General features: G+C 40.6%; 2 protein-coding genes across 16 annotated transcripts in view; both read right to left on the bottom strand.

The window, feature by feature from the left end:
* LOC124150846 (protocadherin Fat 4-like) overlaps positions 1-305 on the bottom strand; it is a 49,128-nt gene extending 48,823 nt beyond the window's left edge. The window contains exon 1 of the mRNA XM_048392304.1: positions 217-305. The gene's annotated coding sequence lies outside the window, so the exon portion shown is untranslated. The remainder of the gene's footprint in view (positions 1-216) is intronic.
* A 4,333-nt stretch (positions 306-4,638) lies between these two features.
* LOC124150876 (guanine nucleotide-binding protein subunit alpha-12-like) overlaps positions 4,639-21,016 on the bottom strand; it is a 41,922-nt gene continuing 25,544 nt past the window's right edge. The window contains exons 2-5 of one of the 15 annotated variants that reach the window (XM_048392301.1): positions 13,692-13,742; positions 10,349-12,586; positions 10,134-10,196; positions 4,639-10,069 (exon numbers count right to left, since the gene is read on the bottom strand). In XM_048392301.1, the coding sequence (XP_048248258.1) occupies positions 12,017-12,586; positions 13,692-13,742 (621 nt within the window). In that variant the 3' untranslated portion in view covers positions 4,639-10,069; positions 10,134-10,196; positions 10,349-12,016. Of the gene's footprint in view, positions 10,274-10,348; positions 12,587-13,691; positions 13,743-21,016 lie in introns of all 15 variants that reach the window. The other 14 variants (XM_048392297.1, XM_048392294.1, XM_048392293.1 and 11 more) reach the window with 14 other exon arrangements.

The raw sequence follows: 21,016 nt of genomic DNA, 5'->3' as shown, positions 1-21,016 counted from the left end.
AAAAACGAGACGCTCAGCACATAATCTCTATGTACCAGCCAACTGATATGGCAAAGAGAGACAAATTTGTCGGCTGGTGCGCGACCAGATTCATTCTACATTCCGATTTCTCTCAAACATGCGTTTGTGTACTTTGAGGTAAGACAAATGTCTTCAAATGCAAACCTAATGCAACAATATCATCATCTAAATACTCAAATATGTGCCATTTCTCACCTTATCAACAACGTCCAGGTAGATGTTAACACGGTAAACTTCAGTGAATGTTGGGTACAATGTTGACCCGGTAGTGTACTAGTTTCCCTGCAATAGGCAGGGATATAAATACATCGACTTGTTGAACCGGTTTATTATTGAAATAGAGAAGGGGGGTACCAAACATGAAACTTAGCGTGTGGAAACAAAAAATATAGTTGACTGCGAGTGGCTGTTTTGTCAAAGTGGCTTCCTCTTCAGCCTTCACAAAATCAGATGAGCGACAGAATGGTGTATATATACTCTTTAAAAAAGGAAACTTGACATAGATGTAAAACCACTTTTTACCAAATATCTAAAATGATTACATTAAATAGGAACCAACTAAGTCAAACAGAAAGATGATGTGTCTATAATTCGCGAAAACACATGCAAAGCAGATAAACGTAGCGTTTGGGGATCAATTTTACAGCTTCATCCAAACGCAACCGCCTGGAAAAAACGTGCAGCACAGGATCCTGCATGTAGGCATGCAGGCCCCCCTGCTGAATGGGTATAAAAATCCACATCAATGGCTGTTCATACAGTCCTTATAACGGCAGTATAGGCGGTGACAGAATACCAAGACTGAATGCAGCTCAACGGAACAACGCCATTGGGAGATTACAAGCTGGAGTAACTCAGCAAGAAGTGGCCAGGCACTTTGGCGTATCCAGACAGACAATCTCCGCACTATGGACCCGATACAACAACACCAACAGAGTTGACGACAGACCAAGGTCAGGAAGACAAAGGGTGACAACCCAAGCACAAGATCGATACATCCGGCTGCGACACCTCCGAGACCGCACTACCACAGCCACGTCTACAACCACACAGATCCCTGGGGTACGCAGAATATCAGATCAAACGGTACGCAACAGACTGAGGGAGGCTGGACTTTTTGCAAGAAGACCTGTTCGACGTCATGTATTGACCCCACGTCATCTGGCGGACCGTCTGCTTTGGTGTCAACAGAGGGTTAGATGGGCACGTGCAAAGTGGAGAAATGTACTGTTTACTGACGAGGCCCGTTTCCTACTCACACGTGCTGATGGGCGCGCACGTGTCTACAGACGTCGGGGTGAACGTTACGCTCCCAACTGTGTGCAGCAGGTTGTCCCATTTGGCGGCGGGAGTGTCATAGTATGGGCCGGAATTCATCACGGTGGTAGGACGCCTCTCGTGCATGTGCATTGACAGGTGTGCGTTACAGAGACTTGATCCTACAGCCTTACGTTCTTCCCCACGTCAACGTTCATGGCGGACAGTTCCAACAGGCAACGCTCGACCGCATATTGCACGTGTGTGTCAGGACTTCTTACAGCACAACAACATCCAGACATTACCTCGACCAGCCCGGTCATCAGATTTGTCCCCGATTGAGCATCTGTGGGACGAGTTGGATCGACGCGTTCGCAGAAGGAATCCACCGCCCCAAACACTTCCGGCGCTTCTTGATACACTTCAGCATGAATGGCAGCACATCCAACAGCGTGTTATTGACAACTTGATTGCATCTATGGGTCGTCGGTGTCAAGCGGTGATTGATGCACGTGGTGGGCACAACCGATATTGACATTTTCTGTACCCCTGTGACACTATCTGTATCGTGTACGTGTGTCTGTCTAGGTGACACGATTAATGATTTCAACATTGGGGTACGCAAATGTAGAGGAATATCCTTTATGACAGGTGTCACAGCATCCACGTGTGTAGGAGAATATCCTTCAGACAGGTGTCACAGAATTCACGTGTGTAGGAGAATACCCTTGAGACATGTGTCGCAGAATCCACGTGTGTAGGAGAATATCCTTAAGACAGGTGTCACAGCATCCACATGTGTAGGAGAATATCCTCAAGACAGGTGTCACAGCATCCACGTGTGTAGGAGAATATCCTTGAGACAGGTCTCACAGCATCCACATGTATAGGGAAATATCCTCGAGACAGGTGTCACAGCATCTACGTGTGTAGGAGAATATCCTTATGACAGGTGCCACAGCATCCACATGTGTAGGGGAACATCCTCGAGACAGGTGTCACAGCATCTACGTGTGTAGGAGAATATCCTTCAGACATGTATCACAGCATCCACGTGTGTTGGAGAATATCCTTATGACAGGTGTCACAGCATTCACGTGTGTAGGAGAATATCATTGAGACAGGTGTCACAGCATCTACGTGTGTAGGAGAATATCATTGAGACATGTGTCACTGCATCCACATGTGTAGGGGAATATCCTTAAAACAGGTGTCACAGCATTCGCGTATGTAGAAGAATATCCTCATGACAGGTGTCACAGCATTCACGTGTGTAGGAGAATATCATTGAGACAGGTGTCACAGCATCCACGTGTGTAGGAGAATATCCTTATGACAGGTGTCACAGCATCCACGTGTGTAGGAGAATATCCTTATGACAGGTGTCACAGCATCCACGTGTGTAGGAGAATATCCTTAAGACAGGTGTCACAGCATCCACGTGTGTAGGAGAATATCCTGCCGACAGGTGTCACAGCATCCACGTGTGTAGGAGAATATCATTGAGACATGTCTCACACCATCCACGTATGTAGGAGAATATCCTTGAGACATGTGTCACAACATTCACGTGTGTAGAAGAATATCCTCATGACAGGTGTCACAGCATCCACGTCTGTAGGAGAATATCATTGAGACATGTGTCACTGCATCCACATGTGTAGGGGAATATCCTTAAAACAGGTGTCACAGCATTCGCGTATGTAGAAGAATATCCTCATGACAGGTGTCCCAGCATCCACGTGTGTAGGAGAATATCATTGAGACAGGCACTACAACATCCATGTGTAGGGGAATATCATCGAGACAGGTGTCACAACATTCACTTGTGTAGAGGTATATCCTTAAGACATGTGTCACTGCATCCACGTGTGTAGGAGAATATCCTTAAGACATGTGTCACTGTATCCACGTGTGTAGGAGAATATCCTTAAGACATGTGTCACTGTATCCACGTGTGTAGGAGAATATCCTTAAGACATGTGTCACAGCATCCACTTGCGTAGGGGAATATTGAGGCAGTTGTGACTGCATCTACGCCTCAAGTCATGTATTTTAGTAATAGCGTTAACAGTCAGTAATGTATTTTTGCTTTGCTGATGGTTTCACCAGTTGTTCGATGTCAACAGGATTTCTCAACGTCCACTACTAATAATTCCCATCTCGCCTCTTCTCCGCTGACGAAGGGCTTTCTCGGCGTCACAAGATATACAGATTCAAATTTAGTATAATTGTCTATACTATGGTTGTCGATAACTGACATTGAAATGTTTTCGCATGTCAATGTGTTTATTCAATATAACTCCGTGTATTTCACGTTTTCTTACGTTTCAGACTTTGCTTCTGCAAATCGTGAGAAATATGTTACAAAACTACAGAACCATGAAAGGAGGAAATGTGCACCTTAAAATCAAACAAAATAAATGGCAATAAAACAAACAACCGAACGTGAAACACGCAAAATGGAAACGCCGAAAAGTCAAATGAGAATCACAGAAAATGAAATAAAAACTCAAATTATACAGAAAAACGAACCCTATCCGCCGCTGTGTATATTAGTGCAGTGCCAATATACTCACAGTCAAAAAAAGTTAAATGGGGGGAAAAATATCTTTATATTTTGATTTTTGATTTTTCTCATTAGTATTTTCGGGGTTTCAGAGTACGCATTTCTGTGTGTTGTGACAGTTCGAATGAAAATGTGTGATACTCGATAACTCTAAACGTCGGAAAAATGTTCATGCCCCGTTTGGGACACCGTTGGACACACTATTGTATTTGTAAGTGTTGCTCAAAGTGTAAGGGGAATTTGAGTCTGAAAAATTGTCCTATTACATCAAATTTAAACTACGCCAAAAGAATCAGAAGAAAACCAACTTTTCACTTTCAGATAAGGAACTTGTTATGACGAAATGTTCGAGTAAGCAATGTGGAGGGTTCAGGTGATCTAAGGGGGGTAACTCTTGCAAAACTAAAGTATTCAATTGATCTTATATCTTGCGCTTTATGGAACTCGGAAAGGCGGGATTTTAATCAGTTTCTTTCACTCATATTAATTTTTCTTTACATTTGTTACTTCATACCTTATTTATCGTATTAGACACACCGGCGTATATTTCTTTACACCTCCAGTGTTGTAGCTTGTCTAGATTATATCTCGTGGCATATATATTTTGTACGCACGTCTATACCATATCTCGTGTCACATACATGTTGTACTCTCCTCTACATCATATCTGGTGCAACATATATGTTGTTCCCCCGCACGTCTACGCAATATTAGGTGCCATATGTATGTTCTGCATGTACCCTAGTTAGATCTGTTGTCATGTTCTAACCAACATCAAAACAAAAGACATATTCACTTACTGAATTTTTATTAAAATTCCTCAACAAGCTTTTTCAGATTGTTTGAATGTTTTTATTTTTTTAACAAAATCTATCAATATAATGTTACTGATCTGTTCGTACATAAGCTTGTACAAAGTGACAGTTTATCTAAATCTGAGGTGGAACCATGCATGGCTGTAGTCAGCAGCTGACAGAATCCAAGCAGTACAGGAAGCTTCAATGGTTTGTGTTCAGACTAACAAAGGATTGTACATTCACTGCATGTCTTGAATAGCTACAAAATACAATCTGTATATTATCAGCAGTAAATCTGTTGTGACATGACTGTATAATTACTGAATCACGAAACAATAGGTACACAATCAGCCAGTGGGCAACCTCAGCCTTGGGGACAGTTCACGACTGACCAATGAGAAAATACATTGTAAACAATCAGCCAATCAGCCAGCAGCACCAAACATGTGACAGAACACAAGTACCAATGAGTAAGTACACTGACACATTTCGTCCAATCAGAAGCACTCATGTGGTGAGTGACCTCCAATGACCTGCTATAACTGGCCAAAGAAATTTGACATGGCAAACATTCAGCCAATCAGCAGCACCCATCCCATGAGTGACAAGACACTATTTGGTAGTTAGATATACAGACAGTAATTAGAGTATACAATGTAAGTAACTATGTTATAAAGCTGTAGCTGTGGTATAAAACATATTCTACACAATGAGCCAGTACTGAGCATGCATTAACAGCAATAGTGTAACCAGACCAATGAAGCATGTGCAAAGATACAAAACTGTACAGACAAAGGTCATCACGAACCTTGTGTAACAGGACGCTATCTGAACATGAATGACTAAATACACATGAAGTGATAATGAAGAACACAAAAACTGATGATGTCACAACCACACAGGCACATTCAGGTCACTCACTCACTCACAATTATCGTCTCTTGCACACACAATATGTCCCCTCCCGAACCCACCCTGACCTACCACTCCTATCACAAGGACAGAGTCAACTATTCTAAATTTCTGCTTGTGGATCTTAAAACAATAATATTGGGATAACGAAATATTTGAATTTATAAACCCATTCAAAATATAATAAAATATCAAGTTATTATTTTTTAATCATCCTATGTCAAAAGATGCTGAAAGGTCAAATGAATAAAAAATATCTATTCCTATAGCTCCTACTCCCTATCTTTAACAATCTGTGAAGAAATAGTTACCGTATTCGAGGTAATAAGCGCCCGGGTGCTCCCCTAGAAATAGGGGGCTCTTATTAGAATAAAATTAAAAGATCGTAAATTTCTTGATTTATGCTGACTGCCTGTATGATACAAAAGAAAAGTCTGTGCATATTTTACACGACAAACATATTTTTCCAGAATTTAAATTCCCGTAATTAAGGGTGTATATAACACACGAGTGAGCTTATGCTTTAAGTCATCACATCAACAGTATTGCAGCCATATCGTGACAAGCTCAAAATTAGAAATAGGGGGCTCTTATTAGCGAATAAATAAGTCTTGTGTACATTGATCAATTGGAAGGGGTGCTAATTGGGATTGTTCACTAGCCAATATATTAACAAATATCACTGTGGGCACTTATTAGAACGGGGCGCTTATTACGACCGTAAGTGAAAATGTGCATCAAGTTTGGTAATGCATTAAGCTAGGTCCATGTTTACACTCACACCCTTGGAAGCATCTGGCAACTATAAGGGGTCTCTCACTCACCTGACATACACTAAACTCATTCACTTCACCAATGGCAAAGTGACGTGTTTGCAAACGTATCATGTAACACTGTACAAGAAAGAGGACTCAGTCACCATGGTTACAGAAATCAATACTTCTAAATAACAGAGTATTGGAGTGGTGTGTGTATATCACTGAGGTATGTAGAAACAAGTGTACATATAACATGTTTGTGTATTTATTTGAGAGTGTGAGAGCATGGTAAGTATACGTTACTGATTATAGAGTTTTCTTTCATGATGTTTGTGTAACTCAGCTGTCACAAAGTACAAAATCAAGTGCCTGAAACTGTTTCTTGCTCCCAAGTTAAATCAAACCGTTCGTTTCTGTGTCAGTCATTTTAGAACAAAGACTTCTGTTGTATTGAATTAATTGTGCACATTGTTTGCTAGTGTCAGCATCATGTTCTGCAATGGAAGTTTATGATAGGGATGTAATACTGATAGTTCTAATCTATACCACTTCCTGCTGTCATGTGACATATATAACCATCAGGTACAACCAGCTTGCACCATCTTCCCCATGTGACCTCATGTACAACCATGTGTCACTAGGTGGCACCAAGTCCTACCATAACATTGTGTAATACATGTCACTTTCTACAACCATGTTGTATGACGTACAAGGTGGCAAGAAGCACAATCTTCCCCCATGTGACCTCAGGTACAACCATGTGTCACTAGGTGGCACCAAGTGCTACCAAAACTTTGTGTAATACCATGTAACTTTGTACAACCATGTTGTATGATGTACAACAAGGTGGCAAGAAGCACCATCTTCCCCCATGTGACCTCAGGTACAACCATGTGTCACTAGGTGGCACCAAGTGCTACCATAACTTTGTGTAATACCATGTAACTTTGTACAACCATGTTGTATGATGTACAACAAGGTGGCATCATGTAAAACCAGGAAGCACCATCTTCCCCCATGTGACTCCATATTTATTGTACAAGCATGAGACTCAATGTATGCATGAAGCAGGTCACAGATCACTATCATGTGGTGCAGATATTACCAAGTGACCTTATGTACCAAGGGTGGATCCAGAATTTTCAAAAGGGAAGGGTCCAAAATATCAAAATCCTCTCTCAGATAATTTTACTGCCTACATTTACATACTACATTTGGTTTTCAAGGGGGGATACAGACCCCCTGGACCCCACCTCTGGATCCGCCCATGTGTACTATAATATGGCGCCATGTACATAATCGAGTCTGGACCAGACAATCCAGTGATTGATATCATGAGCATTGGTCTATGCAATTGGGATACGATGACAAGCATCAATCAGTCAGCGAGCCTGACAACCCGATCCTGTTAGTTGCCTCTTATGACAAGCAAAGTCGCTTTTTACAGCGAGCATGCATAACTATTTGACATCATATGCAAGAACTTGGCATCAAGTGCTACCTCATGACAAATACTGCAACTATGTGAATTGCTCTTGCTAGTATTATGTGCAACATTGTCACAACAAGTGGTACCTTCACAATACCAGGTGCTGTGCCTAATAATGCTGCAGCCATATAGCTGTGGGTCAAGCCATGACATCATTAGATGACACCCTACGTCAATGTTAACACCATAACACATTCTATTGCACTGTACAAATGCATAATTTCTATTGATTGATTTCTCAGCGCACAAATCTTTGATATGTGACAATGTTGGAGATTCAAGCAAATATAAATGGTCAAAGTATTAGATAGACTATACCATTAACAAACTGTGAGAATTTAACTAACTAGATTTCTCTTCTTTAAGGTAAGGCCACAATTTTGACAGAATCATGCTCAAATGAGTGCTAATACACAAAAAATTTAAACAGTTCCAGGTGGCTAGAGATCTATCCAAATCAGAAATCATTCTTTATACAATATTTTCAAGAAAAAAGCTCATCTGAAAAATGAACATGATCATAATAACGTTAAATAGAAAGAAAATATTTGTTTAAGACATATTTTCTTGCTTACCCTTTTAGTGAACACCTGGTATTGTCATCAATTTTTGATGATCCATTCATATCATTTTCACTACTATTAGGCTTCTTACATCCAACGGAATCTGTTTCAGCAGATAGACTGATATTCTCCGGCATTGACATTTTGTGTATACTCTGCTCACTAACTAATTGTAACTGTCACAGTGTGGACTTCCCAGTAGTAATCAAACAATGTACTTTCAGGCACATTTTCCAATATGGGTTTAATAGCTATTTTAAATGTACATCGGCATGATCATGAACAAACTTCTGTCAGGGAAGGTTGTCTTCATCATGTGATATAAGAATTGGTTTATGATTGAACAATATGTAAAAGAGTTAACACTAACCCATTGTAACAGTCTTGATGATGTACATTCTTATTTTTCTTATCCATCAAAGACCAGTTGGGTGAATAAAAAAATATTTCCTATACACATTCTAATGTGTTTTTTCTGTGCCAGTAAGTCCAAACTAGCCACTAAGTACAAGTACCACCAGTTGTCCTTGAAGGAATAAGAATAACGCATGCCTGATCTTCACACACAGATGATAGGCAATATGTTACACACAGCAATATAATGCAACAATACTGTCTCTGTGGGGATCAAAGTAAACAAGAATTAAGTGTTATGGAGTTGAAGCAGGTGCTTGCTCAGTGACAAAACCTTATGCCTGTTGCAACCATCTATTAGGGTACGTACTGTGTGACATCACAAGTAACTTGGTAACAAGTATGTTAGGTATCTGCTGGGGTCACATTCAATACACATCTAGCTGGTGGTGTCATATTGTGTGTATGCTGGGGTCACATTCAATACCCATCTAGCTGGCGGTGTGATATTGTGTATATGCTGGGGTCACATTCAATACCCATCTTGCTGGCGGTGTGATATTGTGTGTATGCTGGGGTCACATTCAATACCCATCTAGCTGGCGGTGTGATATTGTGTATATGCTGGGGTCACATTCAATACCCATCTAGCTGGCGGTGTGATATTGTGTGTATGCTGGGGTCACATTCAATACCCATCTAGCTGGCGGTGTGATATTGTGTGTATGCCAGGGTCACATTCAATACCCATCTAGCTGGCGGTGTGATATTGTGTGTATGCTGTGTTCTGCAGTGCAATACATCTGCCTTGGTTCCATGCAATACAAGTAATCTCTTCTGATACAAAACAGCCTGATCACAGCTTGAGTGAGTAGTACAATATGATGATCTATCCAGCAGTGTAAAAGAAGTGATACCACACATGTGGTAGTAGGTGATAACATCCTATGATGTCACACAGTTGGGGATTATATCATGTCATACACTGCCACTCAGGACATGAACTGCATATCATGCCTTCTAATGGGAAGATCATGCTCACAGACATACATGGATAGTCAAAGATTACAAATGATAATAGTCATAACAAACCATATGTAGACAGTGTAGCCTGTACATGTATCACTGTTTGAACAAATTCTATATCAATAACAGTTGTTTCTGCTCTACAATGTTAGTGTATCTATAAGTCTTGCATTGTCTTTGGCAGGACAGAGTGAGAGAGAAGGTTCTAACATAGGATGATGTATGTGTGGGCTATTAAACTTAGAACCACACCTGTCACAGATCACTTGCATGTACCTACAGCGGGGCACAGGTGATACTCAAGTCAGTGGTCCACCACACACCTGTCACAGATGTACCTACAGCTGGGCACACAGGTGATACTCAAGTCAGTGGTCCGCCATACACCTGTCACAGATCACCTGCAGCTATACACTCAGGTGATACTCAAATCAGTGGTCCACCACACACCTGTCACAGATCACCTGCAGCTACACATTCAGGTGATATGAAGTCAGTGATCCATGATACACCTGTCACAGATGTACCTGCAGCTACACACTCAGGTGATACTCAAGTCAGTGGTCCACCATACACCTGTCACAGATCACCTGCAGTTACACCTGTCACAGATGTACCTGCAGCTACACACTCAAGTGATACTCAAGTCAGTGGTCCACCACACACCTGTCACAGATGTACCTACAGCTGGGCACACAGGTGATACTCAAGTCAGGGGTCCACCACACACCTGTCACAGATCACCTGCAGCTATACACTCAAGTGATACTCAAGTCAGTGGTCCACCACACACCTGTCACAGATGTACCTACAGCTGGGCACACAGGTGATACTCAAGTCAGCGGTCCGCCATACACCTGTCACAGATCACCTGCAGCTATACACTCAGGTGATACTCAAGTCAGTGGTCCGCCATACACCTGTCACAGATGTACCTACAGCTACACACTCAGGTGATACTCAAGTCAGTGGTCCACCACACACCTGTCACAGATGTACCTACAGCTGGGCACACAGGTGATACTCAAGTCAGTGGTCCACCACACACCTGTCACAGATCACCTGCATGTACCCACAGGTACAGTGATACTGTCAACAGTCTGCCACATGCCAGGTTGTCTCTACATTACAGCCTAGAATAAATTGAGGCTCTACCAACACAACACATTTTGTGACACAATGATTCACAGTTCCAGCTGCTTTATAAGAGAGTGACTTAAGGCACAGTAGAAAAGATCCTGCACACTGGAAGCCAGAGAGATATAAAGGACCAATATACAAGTAATCACACCAACAGAATAAATCAACATTAAACAAGAGTAATGAAAATGAGCAAATCATATGCAAAGGTACGAAAAAAAGTCAAAGACCAATTTGACCTTCTGTGAACATGACCACGAGGTTTTAGCAGGTCATGTGTCTGTGGAGATAAGTATTGGTTACCATGGTTACATGGTAATGGGAGAGATATGTGTATCTAATCATGGTTACGCAGCGATGTCATACAGGTATGTGTAGGTAACCATGGTTACATGATGGTACATCTTGAGCTAGCTACCTGTCTATGAAGGTACGAATGACTTCCTGTTTGCATGCCACTATCTCCAACTTCCACTGGATATATACAAATGGTGGTATATATTACAAGTCTGTTTTGTGGCCACATAATATCAGAGCTGGTCTTCTAGAATACATATAATCAACACCATAACTATTTTGAAATAACTTTCAAATAATCAGTGTAAGTTCTAACTGGTATCTGAAACAAAATGCTGAGAATTATCACAACTATAGATCTCCTAAAAATTTCAACAGTTCAAAAATGACAAAAAGCTAAAAGCATTGGGTTCCAGATCTAAACTAGGGCCAGGGGCAATCCAATAAGTTAAAATTTGATTAATAAAACACAATAACGGTACAGCGAATAATAATCAGAAGCGTTCCTGATTACGAATATAATCTTGACCAATCAGAACAGTCACATGTCATATCCATCTATCCAACATGACAACATGTCCCCTGTAAAGTAGTTCACTCTTCAGTTCTACAGATACAGCATGTTATCAAATCAGTTAGTTACAGCTCAGGTGACCACTCCATTTCAAATATGAACACCTTTCCTTCCTTGAATACTCCATCCAGAATGACCAACACATCAACATGTCACAAGTTACTTCGAATTTTGGCGTAAGGTGAGCACACACTTCAGATGTCCATCTATACTTGCTATTATCCACCCAAAATGAGCATCGTCCTTGACAGTGCCAAGGTCACTGCAGCATCAGAGATCGGAGGTTATCGTGCAGAATAGTGTCCTTCACATCTTGAAACACGTGCTTGATGTTTTCTGTATCAATTGCCGTTGTGAAGTGGTGAAACAGAGGCTTGCTGCGTTCTCGCCTGCGGGAGTCGAACATGTTGAGCAGGAAGGCCTTGACATCTGCTATGGAGTGCGGGTCACCTTGAAACTCGGGAACATATTCCTTAATGCTTACATGTTTAACCTTCTCAGTGAGGAGGTCCATTTTGTTGAGAAAGAGAATAATAGACACATTGCAGAAGGACTTGTTGTTGATGATTGTCTCGAATATGTTACAGGACTCGATGAGGCGATTGGTCTTGCGGTCCTCCATAAGGACTTGGTCAAACTCACTCGACGACGCCAGGAACAAGATGGAGGTTATGCCCTCGAAACATTGAAACCATTTCTGGCGTTGCGACCGCTGCCCTCCCACATCAATGAACATAAAGGGGATGCCCTTAATCAGAATCTGGTGTTCGTTGATACCTTTGGTGGCCTTACGAGCATGCAGGATGTCCAGCTTGATTGGAATGTAGCTCTGAAAACACACAAACATTAGCTACACGATATAACACCAACATTGTGCACAGGGTAGAGACTAAACAGAGTCATAAGTTCCGAAAATGATTTTTTGTTTGTTTAAGTGTTAAGGGCTACTATGCCATTTGCAAGAATGAAGGCAACATTGATACATTGTTATTTGTGGTTTAATGCCGCACGCAGCAATGTTTCAGCTTCATGACGGCGGTCTGTAAATAAATAATAAACAAGTCTGGACCAGACAATCAGTTGATTGACATTACAAGCATCGAGATACTTAATCTTGATATAATGATACAGATATAATGATACAGATATAATGATACAGATATAATGATACAGATCAAATAAGCCAGCAGCCCTGACCACCAGATCCTGTTAGTCGTCTCTGACAACAGTGAACGAGTTGGGTTCAACGTCGCTTTTGACAGTATTCCAGTTATATCACAGCATGCCAGATAAATGTGGGAGTAAAGCTCGAAGTGATGCAGGTCTTAGACGTTTACCACTTTGCTGAAACCAACAAGCACGGGTATGGTGCTGACAAACCTAGAAACATAATCGGGGCGAACGGGGATTTGAACCCACAATCATAGGTTTCTGGTGTGCCCAAGGGACGCAACTCTGCAAAGAGAATTGCGGCACCTTAGATGACTGCGCCACCCGTGCCCACCTCCTACAGCTGAAAAACCAGTGATGGATGTCATGAGCAACATCCCATGCCCTCTCTTCATTCGACAAGCCAAGGTTGCTGGGGGTCAATAGTGACCCGGAATCACCACAGGGACATGGAAAGTGTTGCCATATTGAGTGTGTTGAATATAGTCACAACAACAGGCTCAAACTTCTTCACCTTTTTCAACAGGTCCTTGGTTAATCATCATCAATAAGCCGAATGAAGTACAAATACCCATAACTGTAAAAGGTAGCCATAGTAAGATTATTTCATTCTCTTACCACATTAACATGATTAATGCTACTTGACTTTAAGGAAAAACTACAATGAATTACACTGACTTTACAACAAAAGTGCAGCATGGCTACCAATATTTGTTTTGGCCAGAACATACTGGAGTGAGTGAAAGTAGTTGGAAAGCACTTACCTTCTGACTGATCCTGTCCAAATTATTCAAGAAATACATCAAAGAATCACCCTGGAAAAAAAGAGAGAAAAATGTAAGATTAATTATACAGCAGTGAATTACCAACAGGTCACATACATATCAAATACAGATCAACAGCACACAGCACAGCTCCACATCAGCAATATGTCTCTTAATCCCGTCAGTTATCCACGCTCAACACAGACCACCTCCGTGTTCTAGTGGCAGAGCGTCAGCCTGGAGAGCAGGAGGTTTAGGATTTGGACCCTGGCCGCGTCATACCAAAAGACGTTAAAACATGGTACTTGTTGTTAACCTGCCTGGCGCTCAGCATTAAGGGACTAAAAGAAGGACTGGTCGGTATACTGTGTCTGAGTGGGTTATTCATGTTAAACCGCAGCTTTGTACCTCAGAGGGCTAGCACTATAAAATTGGCATTAGTTCAGATAAGTACAAGCAGCCACGCACATAACACGTCGCTATAAGTGCAACAATCTTGAACCCCATTTCACCTCACCTCACCTCACTACTCTCAACATCACAAGGATAATGTCAGATTAGACATGTTGTGTGACTTTTGTTTTTAACAAAACCATCATTGATTTCTTTATACAGGGAGTACTGTCTCTTTATTGAAAAAATCTCTGAATATACTTATCTGTATCTATACCGCACAGATATATGGTATCATTATGTTTTCAAGGGGGGTAACTTCAATTGGTTTATGATGTCCATGCATTTCACTTGTGACTGCATTATGCTGCATAAAATCCTTGCTTGATACCAGTGTACTGGATAGGGTCCAGATTTACTGGTTTGATTTTTGAGAACATGTGTAAAATCCTAAGTCTTGGCCACCAATTCCACTGAACAACCACGAAATGGTGTCATTAACAGTAGTGAATAGACCAGGGAATGTCTTTCAGAAGCCTATAAATACCATATTTCCTCTATTAGATGCCAGACTTCTAATACACACCAGCCTCTAATTGATGTGGGGTCACAAATTCGGTCCAAAAATATAGCAGCCAGGCCTTTTTAAGATGCTGAGAAAACGTATCCTTTGTATGAGTGTAGATTTGGGAATTTGGTAAGGTAGTGAGTTGAACTGTGCCAGCATTAAACAGAATAAATGCCGGACCTCTAATAGACACCAGGTTTACAGCTTGCATGAAATTGATACACACCTAGGCATCTAGTAAGAGGAAATATGTTAATCGGAGTCTGGACCAGGCAAACCAATGTGTGAACATGTGGAAAGTATGCCACACAGTCAGCCATGTCACCTACCTGACCTACCCTACCCGACAGTGGCTACAACAAACATGACTCACATACTTTGTAAATCATTTCTGTCACCATTATGATAATAACTATACATTTGTATGGAGCTAATATCCAGTAAATCACTGCTCAAAAGTGCTTTAATTCTGAGTAATGTCATGAGACAAATCAATTTAGTCTCTATACTTCATAGGCCTGCTTAAAAGTATGAGTTTTCAGTTTATTCTTTAAAAAAACATTGCAACATTGTTACTTGTTACATTGCAAGTTCCTGAATTGTGTGAATTAGACTCATATTCCTGATGCGAAAATATGCGGCATTACCAGTTCAACGGTAAATTGAGGATCATTCTTTCCTCGATACAAATCACAGTAAAATTTTGAATGCTCAGTATATCTGGTGATCAAAAATAGCAATTTTTATTATGTGTTTAAAGTTTACACTTGCCAAATACCTTCGCTGACCCAGAGCGTGCATCTGGGGCCTCAAGATGGCTGCGTATTTATAGAATGAGTAAACATTATGTTGTAAGAATCTTGTTTTGTTCTATTTATGAACTTCAATTGATGCATTGATGTTTCAGATTGCTTCTGAATTCAAAATTTAGAATAAGAAAATATATTGTGATATGTATCACAATATGGATACACTTTAAACCGACAATACATATCCCTAACATTGACAGATTCTATTTACTTGTGTTTCCAGGCTGAGTGAAGAATCCAACATAACTCCCAAATTGGGAGCTCCTGTGCTTGGCTTAATGACACAATCGCCAAATGTGATATTCAGGGGTGACATGGTTGCTTTTAAATATTAAACAGGAATCGGCACCAATTTCTCATCAAATCTAATGATCCTTGTGAAGCGCTTTATCATAACATTGACAGCAACATAAGCATCTTACAGGCCACAGATTCAAACACATAACATATTTTCCAAACACCAACACTAAAACCTGATTTCACATCTGTAAAGAACTGAATTGGCATATTTGACATAATTACATAAAAAGCTTAAACAGCAGTAGGCTGCAGTGGCAGAGGAAGTGCAAGAGCAGGAAGCGAGTGTACTTTGATCTACAGCTGCAGAAGGTTGTATGGTTATGTAAGTCACAGGGGATCTCTAGATGTGTGGTATTCCAACACTGCCAGGTTGAAAAACGCAGGGAAAAAAGGCCGATATTGAGTACCATCCCCTAATCATCTATATACTGGTGGAGTCTATGCACTTCCATGTCCTATGACAAAGGTTAAAGAGTTTTGAATAAATAAAATTGGTTCTTTTCTTACATCAACAGGAAATACATTCACTGAAGTTACCATGGATACGTATAGGCCATTTTACATGTATGGCTAATATGTCTACTGTAAAAAGGTATTAAAGTCGTTTAGAATGTGTTAATCTGGCTTTAGGCAACTTTTAACCTACTTAAGTACACCATATTTTTCTTTAAATGGACTTGTTCCTTTCTAATGATCCTTCAATCATTCGGCAGCATTAGAAATTGGCACTAGTCCTATAGTCCTTGCCAAACTGCCCAATGGTAAAGGTATCATAAGGACTAGTATAAATGTGCCCTTTTTAAGGGTTTTGCTATATGTTATCATTATAAGGCCTAGTGGACGAAAACTGTTAGTTTCTAACTCTGCATTGGTCAACCCTGAAAGCGAATTTACTGGCCAAGAGAATCTGTACAACAAGGACATAAACTGATCTGACCTCGCAGGAGTACAGCCACACAATGGTAGCGAGTCTACAGTACTCTTTCCATTGTTGTACCACTGACAGAGGCTGTCAACACCCTGCGTACAATGTACACACAGTAAATGGAGGCTGTGTGCCATGTTTCTCTTAAATAAACATGGTCTTGACAGAACAATGTCATTTTCCAATCATGTCATAAAACCCACTGATGGAGGAAGTAGATTTCAAATTCATCAGACGTCATGAATTATTTTAAACAACCTTTGTACTTATTATCTTCACAGCAATAGATATGGACGAAATATTTTCCTGGTCTGACAGCAAATATGGACAACATTCAGTACACTGTACAGCATTGTAGCCAGCCCCTTCCTCTGTGTCTTTTGGTTAATAACTGCACTGCACATATGAAAGACAATAAAATACTTAGATGTCAAACTTCCTCGTCTTAATTTCCCTTATTTCACTTTGCTGTAATACACTCATCACAAATCAACAGCTTTGAATTGTCTTTGACGATATGCATTTGCAGATGAAAGCAACATGCCACAGACTTGAAGAATCTGACGAAAGTCAGCTACTTCCTTCACAGAGGGTTTTAACTTTCAAAAGTGGCGTAGGAAACAGGTTTCAAACCACATCAAGCAAATATTAAATTACTTACGACATGTACCACACATAACTGTATGGCTGGGTTAGAAATTAACATTCTCCTAGTCCGAGACTTGTAAAATTCAGGAAGGACTAGTGACATTCCTTGTGGACTACCACTTTTACCCTTAGGTATGTTTGTTTGATGTTTAATGCCTCACTCAGCAATATTCCAGCTATATGACGGCAGTCTGTAAATAATCGTGTCTGGACCAGACAATGCAGGATTGATATCATGATCATCAATCCACACAATTGGGATACGATGACATGCATCAACCAAGTCATCGAGCCTGACCATCCGATCTCATTAGTCCCCTCTTACGACAAGCATAGTCGCCTTTTATGGCAAGCATGGGTTGCTGAAGACCTATTCTACCCCGGATGTCCATTAGGTAGATGGCAACTCTGTAGATTGTTTTTGTGGGCCGGTGAAAACAACAAGTAATGTGAACATTAGCGACTTGTAGTGTAACCATGTTATTGTAACCATTGTTACTGTCAATATACAAACTACTGTAAACCTTGAAATTAACGCGAGCGTGAATTAAATGCGAAAAATGGTCTTTGTTTGCATTAATGAAACTTCGCATTTATGTCTCAAAATGACTATCAACAATGCGACAGCTTCATTTCACAGAGGAGTCGCATTGATTTTGAGTCACATTTTTGGCTAGGGGTCAGCAGTCGTATTAACATGATTAATTTGGAGATGCATTAATTTCAAGATTTACATTATGTGACCAATCATGAGATAAGGGACCTTATGGATGAAAAATCACATTTTGACTTTTCATTATAATTTAAAACTACAGCATCTTTGGAACACAAAAATATATTTCACAAGCTTCAAGTCATATTTATTTCAAAGATACATGACAGCACATATGGTGATCTTCACTCAAGTAAGTTGACGTCATAGCACAGATGTATCCTAGGACCAAAAGGTCCCTATTCTCCTGGTGGTTCACATATCACATTACTAACTATGGATCCAGGTGGTCCTGAGGGTACACGGGTCCTACTCAGGACCCACCCAGTCTTAGTACCTCAGTTACCAGTCCTAGCCCTACTGGTGAGACTTTAATAAAATACTTGTCGGTCTGTCCGACAGCACACTCTCTAATCACTAGGCACACTGTAACCTCCAACAGAAAGGAAGGATACTGCTCCATCAACATCAATCAATAGACAGCAGAAAAGGGACTTCATTAATACTTGCAATTTATGAAACTTCCTCTGGAACGGAGGTGAATACTACAGTACATTGGTGAATGTGATTAAGCATCCTGTGTGATAGGGCAGTGGGTGTTTATCTCAGGCAGCTAGCAGTATATAACCAACATGGTTCAGACAAACCCTGGCTGCTAATGTGCCATAAAATCAGGGAACCTTGACGTGACACACTAAGTCAGCCTGGTATCAGATGACAGTCCATGGTGCCATGATCTATTACAGACCCCAGACCATATACTTAATGAAACAATCAGCCCCGTTCCTTACTCATCCCTGTTTCAGCCAGGGATAAACATGTTCACAAGTCCATTTGTCCAAGACTAGTGACAATTTAGAGAGACTAGTCTTTTTTATCCAAATTCTAGTTACCGTATATCACCATCTACAAAGCGACCCCCACCTGTAACATGTGTAAGGCGACCTCCATGTAAAACCCTTCAAAATTTGGTGCAAATTTATATACCCTGTCTATAAAGCGAATCGGAAAGAAGCACGTCACCAGCGCATACACAATCCATTCATTTGCAACAAAAACATGTTTGTCTTCCGCAGAAAACATTTGCAATGTATCCCCCCAGTGAAGGCAGGTAAACAAACAGGTGATAAGAGTTAAACTTGGCCAATACAAATTTGAAATTTGAGATAACACATCACTTGACATGATGATTTACCGTTTAAATTGTATTTCCTGGTCTGCTAAGCATTGTTTTATCTACAGAGATTAAGATTACCGTGTGTATTGTCTCGTAAACTAAGCCGGAAGCAGCAATCAGATGTCAGCTCTAGCAGCCTATATCCATCACTTGTTGAGAAACCTGAGTGTTTCTAGTGAGTGAGTGAGTGAGTATGGTTTTACGCCGCTTTTAGCAATATTCCAGCAATATCACGGCGGGGGACACCAGAAATGGGCTTCACACATTGTACCAATGTCGGGAATCGAACCCGGGTCTTCGGCGTGACGAGCGAACACTTCAACCACGAGGCTACCCGACCGCCCCTGAGGGTTTCTAATACAGAAGGGTTCCTATAAAGAATTGCATTTATTTAACCATGTTAACATTACATATAACTATATTGGAAAGACTATGCTAGTCTATCTTGGTGTTTACCACTCCAATGACACCCACATCAAACATCGGTGCATTGCAACAGCACTTACTATATAACCAGAGTACGATCTCTCATGTCGGAACACAAGAGAATGATGAACACTTAACTTGTTTCAATATGTTCATCCCTGCCATGACCGTTTCCTGAATGTCACACCGCTCTCAAGTAGAGTAATTCATTTCATGATAATTACAATAATTGTACTGCTCATCACTGCCAATCCTCCGAACACAGTAACTACAAGGATGAGGTCTCCACACTACATTCTGGGGGCCCTGTACTTAATTATTCCATTCCATTCTAAATTCTTCAACAGTAAAACAAACTGTCAGGTAAGGACCCAGAGATAGCAAATCATAAACATTTTTAATATAATCAGGGTTTTACTTGGACTTACAAATCTGTGGCTAGCCAAATGATAAATGGTCCAGAGTGAGTGAGTGAGTGAGTGAGGTTTTACGCCGTTTTAGCAATATTCCAGCATTATCATGGGGGGACACCAGAAATGGGCTTCAAACATTGTACCCATGTGGGGAATCGAATCTTGGCCTTCGGCGTGACGAGTGAACGCTTTAACCACTAGGCTACCCCACGGCCCTGTAAAGTAATGAAGTAGTGTACTGTACTGTAGAATTTTATACTTACTTATAATTTGATAATACCATGACCTTTATATTCCTTGTCAAGAATTTGGCACCATGGATATTATTGTGCATCCTTTGGGATGCAATATATATTTTTTCTGCGTCAATTTTACACATTTGTGCATACTGGCCACACATTTTCTTCATCCTGTAAACCCTGTAGATATGATATGCAGTCTTAGAAATGCCTTAACCCTGTAAAATCGTAATTTGTAACTGGGTCATAACAAGTAATCTTGTTACATCATGAATCATTGTTTCATAATTCTGATTTAATGATAAAGTGTCCAATTGTTCCAGGGTACAGTTTAACAGTTCAACATCAAGACAATGAGGGCTCTTGAATATAGTGCTAAACATACATCAGGTGTTATATAACAGTATTGATAAGCATGATAAGAGCATCTGTAGTGTCTATTATCTCCATTATTACACTCAAACACTTTTGTGTCAAAGTTGAAGGGGCCAACATTAATACTTTGAGTTATCCAAGGTTTGACACAACTGAAAATTAACTTGCCATACATCTACCGATTGACATGAAGAATGAATAACAGGAAACATATGCGACAACATTCTGATCCATTTTGGAATCAAAACATCATTTTATAACACCTGTGGACAAAAAGCCTATCAACACAAATACTAATCCACAATATTTAATCACGAGAAAAACATGTGACAATCACATG

The sequence above is a fragment of the Haliotis rufescens genome, unplaced genomic scaffold, assembly GCF_023055435.1.
Source record: "Haliotis rufescens isolate VD_foot unplaced genomic scaffold, xgHalRufe1.0.p SCAF_11, whole genome shotgun sequence".
NCBI lineage: Eukaryota > Metazoa > Mollusca > Gastropoda > Lepetellida > Haliotidae > Haliotis > Haliotis rufescens.
This window is presented reverse-complemented; position numbering and strand designations above follow the sequence as displayed.